Source organism: Charadrius vociferus, unplaced genomic scaffold (assembly GCF_000708025.1).
Source record: "Charadrius vociferus isolate BGI_N301 unplaced genomic scaffold, ASM70802v2 scaffold657, whole genome shotgun sequence".
Lineage (NCBI taxonomy): Eukaryota > Metazoa > Chordata > Aves > Charadriiformes > Charadriidae > Charadrius > Charadrius vociferus.
The window spans coordinates 373718-379835 of NW_009649299.1; the positions used below are offsets into that span (position 1 = coordinate 373718).

General features: G+C 50.8%; 1 protein-coding gene across 8 annotated transcripts; it reads left to right on the forward strand.

The window, feature by feature from the left end:
• The first annotated feature begins 1161 nt into the window (after window positions 1-1161).
• On the forward strand, window positions 1162-5306 carry LOC104290083 (acidic leucine-rich nuclear phosphoprotein 32 family member B). Of its 8 annotated transcripts, none has more exons than XM_009889136.1 (6): window positions 1162-1308; window positions 1792-1914; window positions 2991-3189; window positions 3478-3641; window positions 4052-4106; window positions 4968-5306. In XM_009889136.1, exons 1-6 carry the CDS (start codon window positions 1249-1251, stop codon window positions 5054-5056), a joined length of 690 nt encoding a protein of 229 aa, XP_009887438.1. In that variant the 5' UTR covers window positions 1162-1248; the 3' UTR covers window positions 5057-5306. The 8 variants fall into 8 exon arrangements, with proteins under 8 accessions (XP_009887438.1, XP_009887440.1, XP_009887439.1 ...); XM_009889138.1 differs by having other exon boundaries at window positions 3520-3653; window positions 4980-5306; XM_009889137.1 differs by having other exon boundaries at window positions 3520-3641.
• The last annotated feature ends 812 nt before the right edge of the window (window positions 5307-6118 follow it).

Here is a 6118-nt window from a genome sequence, read left to right on the forward strand (position 1 = left end):
CCACTGTTACACCCGTCGTGGGGACAGTCTGGGTTCGGTCGGAGGCTTCTCCGGGGCGTTGGGAGCAAAACGAGCTCAGCTACACAGCTCCTGGCTGAGCTTGTTGGCTGCTGGCCTCGGAGCCCCCACCGGCGGTGCCGCTTCGGGAATTTGAAGCGGTAATTCATTCGGAGTTTGTGCGGCAAAGGTGGCGCGGCAGCCCTGCAACTCCACTCTGCTGCCAGTCAGGCAAAGGGATTCTAAAATGACTCCCTAAGAGTTGGCTGATCTGAGGAGAGAGGTAAAATGGGAGCGCTGCGAAGGAGGAATTTGGAGAGCATCACGGAGCCTTCTGGCCAAGGCTGATTTTTGCATCTTGCTGGGAAGAATGTGTGGGGTAAAAACAAGTTTTGGAAGTGGCCTGTGAGATCTGGGGCTTGGGCACTCACCTGCGCTTTGGGGGAGAGGGGGATGCCAGGTATGTTTACCCTCCAGGCTTTTAGGCAGTTCTCTGCTGGTGCTTCACTGTCCTGGTGCCACAGGGGGGTGGATTTTTGTGCTGAATTAGCGGGTAGTGATGGCTTCTCTGCGTGGAGTCTGTGCTGGGCAAAATAGGAGACGCCATCGGTGGTCCTGCGCTATGATGAACCTGAGGCAGATGTGTCACCTCTGCGTGTGGAGACTGTCACAGGGAAACGAATCCTCTGGAGGCAGGTTTTCCAGCACCCCGGTGGCACGGGGGAGAAAGCTGAAGGGGACAAAACCACATGACCTTGTTTGGCCTCTTGGTGGTGAAGCCTGAAGTGTGACTCTGAAAGCTTTTTGATGCCTTGTGTGTGAAATGTTTTGCTGCAACCTCATGGTTCAACCCCTTCATGCTTCTCAGTGGAGAAGGTGGACCTTGGTTGGAGCCATGGGGTGTGGGGTGGTGCTGCTGTCGCGTGGTGCATGGCTCATGCTTAAAGAGTGAAGTCCTAACCGCCATGAGGGATCCTCACCTTGTGTCCTCACAAAAGTTATTTGTCTCGAAGATCTTGCGTGTCCCTTAATGTGAGTGAGGAGGACCTTCAGACACACCTGCTGCTCTGGTGTTGGTCGTTCTGCCTGATGTCAGCTTGACAGACTGGAGGTGAGACTTAGCTGGGTGTGATGACAGCTGCTGGGTGTCTCTGTTGGCAGGTGAAGGAGCTGGTTCTTGATAATTGCCGTTCGGACGATGGGAAGATCGTTGGTCTCTCTTCAGATTTTGAGAACCTGGAGTTCCTCAGCATGATCAACATCAACTTGCTGTCTGTCTCCAATCTCCCCAAACTCAACAAACTCCGGAAGGTGAGTCAGACCTCTGGTCCCATCTCCGGCAGTCCTTGCTTGGGGACTTCTGCTACTCTGTCCCTGCTGACAGTAATTTTTTCTGCATCTACCAGTAAAAGGCCATTTGAATTTGCTTTTTCCTCTGCAGCCTACAACCTGAGCAAGTGAAAGGTGTTTTTTCAGTATGCAATAAAATGCTTTTAAGCTCATCGTACGTTTAGCATCCTTTCTCTTGCTTTTGCTGTTGTGCTACTCAGAGGTGCTTCAGTAACATCATAAATATTTTGAGTTTTAGAGCCCCTGTGTCCTGCCGTACAGAGGTGGCTGGGAGTGCTGTGTTACCACGGGAAGGGGCTTTCAAGTGAAAACTTGGAACTGTTGCTCTGTGGTGTGGTCTAACAAACAGGATCTGGAGCTTGGGTGCTGGGTTCTCAGGGCAATTTTATTCCCCATGTTGCAAGCTGAGACACTTTGTGACCATGTGATACTCCCTCCTGGCAGCTGGAGCTGAGTGATAACAGGATTTCTGGTGGCCTTGAAGTTCTAGCAGAGAGAACTCCTAACCTGACACACTTGAATCTAAGCGGCAACAAGATCAAAGACATCAATACCCTGGAGCCCTTGGTGAGTGGAAGGCTGTGCTGGAATCTAAGGGATGACGTTGTTTCCTTTGGGGAGCGTGTCTGTGCAGCAGAAGTCCAATCTCTTGGTAACTGTTCCAACAGCACTTCGTGGTTCTGATGGGAACAGATGAGTGGGTCCAATTTGAGGCTGGGCTAATAGTTAATGGCTCCTCTGTCTGGAAAACCAGCAGCCAGTTGCTAAAAGAAGCATGAAATTGGGCTGGATGAGTAAAACTGTGGATGCAGTGCTCAGTGTCCATCTGAAAAAGGACCGTTAATGGGTCGGATGCAGTTTGAGGTAGGTGGCACCTGGGGTGTCATGGAGATGAGTTGGTTGGACACCAGTGAGGGTGTCCATTGCATCAGTCCGAAGGCGCTGTTGTGCTGGGCTGGGACCCTCTCACCCTGGGTGCTGTCACAGCATGCATCGCAGGGCGTTCCCGTGGCACCTGAACTGCCCCAGAGAAGGCTCTTGCCTTGTGATCCTGACTCTGTAGCTGAAAGGCCTCATCTAGGGCACTTGCCTCGTTAGCTGTTGCCTTTGGTCCCTCCATCCCCTCCAGAAAGAGCATGAAACTGGTTTACTCCTCCTTCTCCTGACCTGGTGCACGGTGCGATGGCCCGAGCGGCAGAGCTGCTGTGGCTGTGCCGAAAGGCACACAGGCGCAGTCTGCACGTCTCCGTGCGTTGTGCTCTCAACAGTATTTTGCCTCAATCAGGTATTTTGCCTGATGTTTTGGGCAGGATGAGTCCGGCTCAGTGATTCCTCCTGCTCGGGGCAGTTGGGCTTTCTGTGCTTGTTGCCCACCCCGTTCAGAAGGGAGTAAGATTTGCAAATGGTTTCACAGGGAGCTGGCTTCAAGGAGGGGAAACTAGGACAGAGGAGCTAAAAAGAAATCTTTGCCTGCACTTAGCAAGAGCGGTAACTCCTCTCCATCTGAGGAGCACACGGTGCAAATCATGCATGCAAAGGCACTTCTGTGCTAGATCTGGGTAGCAAACCAGCTGTCCTCTGGTGGCCACCTGATCGTCAAACAGTGTCAGCCTGTAAATAATCGAACGAATTGATCTTTGCAGAAAAAGTTGCCAAACCTCCATAGTCTGGACCTCTTCAACTGTGAGGTGACGATGCTCATCAACTACCGGGAGAGTGTGTTCACCCTTCTGCCTCAGCTCACCTACCTAGACGGATTTGATGCTGATGACCAGGAAGCCCCTGACTCAGACCCTGAAGCAGATGGAGATGGACTGGAAGATGATTATGAGAATGGGGAAGGTGAGGATTTTCTCCTCTTGGTTTTCTCGCTGGGAAACAACCCATTTTTCCCCTTCTGCATGGTCATGTTGCTAAATAAATGGTGATTATAACTTGCTGCTAAGGTAGGGGCTGTGTGGGCAGCCCTGCTCCCCCCTTTGTTAGGCTGCGTAAGCCATGAGAGTTGCTGCAGGCTGACGGGAGCGCCAGCAACAAGCCCTTGCGCACGCGTCTTCTGTGGGATTTCCTGCCCGTTGCTCCCGAAGCACTGGGGTTGGAGGTGCGAGCGTTTTGTCTGGGAGCAGCGAGTGTTTGGGAGCCACGACGCTTACTTCCCTTTGCTTTTGGTAGAAGGTGAGGAAGAGGATGATGATGATGAGGAAGATGATTTGGATGAAGAAGTCATTGATGATGAAGAAGATGAAGATGATGATCTGGAAGGTGAAGAGGAGGAGGATGGAGTAGATGATGAGGTGAGGCTTTCTGTCATACTTCGGTATGTTTGGTAGTGCTTTTGTCCCTTAATCTGGTGACCCATCTGAGAAGATGTCACAGATGTGGGCAGATCAGAGGGGTGCTGCGGTGCGCTCTGGCTTTTCCCCATACGTTTTTTGACTCCTGGTCCACAGAGTTTGCCAGTTCACGCTTGTTAATTGCTTGGCCTGGTACTTCCCGTGGCTTCAAGTGATAAAACCTTACGGCCGCGTTTGTAGGGATGCAAGAAGCTCTTTAGGAACCGACAGCTTCTCCCTGCTCGGCTTGTACCTGCCGCCCTGAGGCTAGAGTAGGGCGGGAGCAGCGGTGAAGGAAGATGTTGGTATGGAATTACACCTTGCTCATGGGATTGTGGTTCTTGCAACAAAGCGTCTTGTTTTGCCTCCAGGAGGAAGATGAGGAGGAAGACGGCGAGGACGATGAAGAAGATGAAGCTGATGATGGTGAGTCAAATCCTAACAACTTAAGTGCTTGCAAAGCTGCCTCAACAGTCTCACACATGTGTTGTTTTTGTAGAGCTTCCCAAGCTTCAGCGCAGCGCCGTTGTTGCCTGCAGCTTTTCCCTGGTAGAAAGCGCGGCGTTTCTGGTTAGGGGTGCTGCTGAAGCTGTTGTTTATGCCTAAGTTGACTATGGAACAGTGGTTATAAACAGGAGGTCACACAGTGGTGATGGGGCAGTGGGTTTCAGTGCCTGCTAATGCAAGTGAGCTGGGTAAGTCAGCCAAATATTAAAAAGAGAAATTGCCTAGAAACCCGGTTCTAGCTTGAACTGAGAGTCCGTGGAGGAACACAGCTTCTGTCACAGCAGCTCACGTTAGCAGTGTGCGTGAGGAAATGCTTTTGGAGAGACGTGTTTCTCCTCTAAGCGTAGAGAGGAGCGTAGACCTGAGCTCCTTGACTTGAGTCCAGACTCCTCTGGTTATCACAAACTATAAACACCCAAACGAACGTTGACAAACTGTAGTGGCTGGCGTGACTTCAAATGATCTCGTATGAGCTTGGTCAGAACTGACGGAATTCTGCAGATGCTACGTTTTTGGGGGTGCTCAACAAAAAACCCCGTTTTCAAGCAGCTGTTGAGACGTGGGATGCTTGGAGGGCACAGAAAATAGTTAATGGCTTGTGCTAGTCCAGGCTTTGCTGGGTGCCATGAGAAACTGGGCAGGGTGGATCTCAGCTCCGTAATGGTGCCAGTCTAGTCTGTGCTTGTTCACCAGCAGCTGTGGCTGACGCAGCTTCGAGCCACAGCTCAAGTACTGTTCCGCAAGACTGAACAGAGCTTCACGCTTCGCCTCTCTTTGCAGACCTTCCGCGAGGGGAAAAGAGAAAACGAAATCTAGAGGATGAAGGAGAGGAAGATCCAGAAGACGAAGAGGACGATGAGGATGACTGATCCCAGCGAGCCAATCAGTTTTACAGACTATGACTGTGCTTGTCTTAACCTCCCCGTTGTGTCTGTGTGAGACTGTAAATCCCCGTCTCCCACTCCTCCCCCCTTTGTATGGCTGCAGCGTCCACAATATATTTTTTTAAGATGTAGAATACTGTAGGCATTCAGGGGAATCTTCCATACAAGGCTCACTTTCTCACAAGTATCTCATGACCAAAGGCTTTCTCCGTTCTGTGGTTTGTGCAGCAGTTTGCAAAAAAAAAAAAAAAAAAAAAAAAAAAAAAGAAAAAAAATAGAAAAAAAAAAAAATTCCTCCTAGGGGTATCTTTCGTGTCTGAAATCGGCCTTGCCACACTGGACCCAGAGCTCCAGCTCGCCGCCCTGCCTGACGGCAAAGAAGGCGTTGGCGATCCGCGTGCCCTCAGCCCAGCTTTCTGAAGACGCTTGAGCCATCTTGAGCAGTGGGTGCAAATCTGGTTCATCTAAATGGACTTGAAGCGAATGACCGCTGAGGGCTCTCTGATCAGAAATCATGGTGATGTGATCTCTGGAGATGCTTGAAGATACTTTAGTGCTGGGGAGGGGGGGTTGCCTGGGGTCTTGGGGAGGGAGGGTTGGCTGCTTGCAAGACCTGGTACCTCTGAGGATGCACCTTGCAGTAGCCCTGCACTTGCTTTCCTATTTTTTTTTTTTTTTTTATAAACTGGAATATTTTTCCCAGTGGCCACCTAATAACTTTCACTTGGATGTCCAAATAAGTCTGATTTATTTTTATTTTTTTTTTGCGGCCGTGAGCGTCTTTGCTGTGCTGAGGTTTCTCGTCACCCCGCGGCAGCCTCTGCCTTTAGGAAGAGATAGGAAATAGCAGGTTAAGGGATACTGCACTTCTGTCAAACTCCGTTTCGCACTGTACAGAACACGTTCAACCAGTATCACTGTGATGCACCTAACTCGGCGTTCCCCGGGAGACCGTGTTAGCCTATATATTCTCAGGGTCCTTCTGCTAGCCAGTACCAGCTCTGGACAGTTGCCTCGGCGGTAGCTTGGTGTACACCTCCTCCTCCT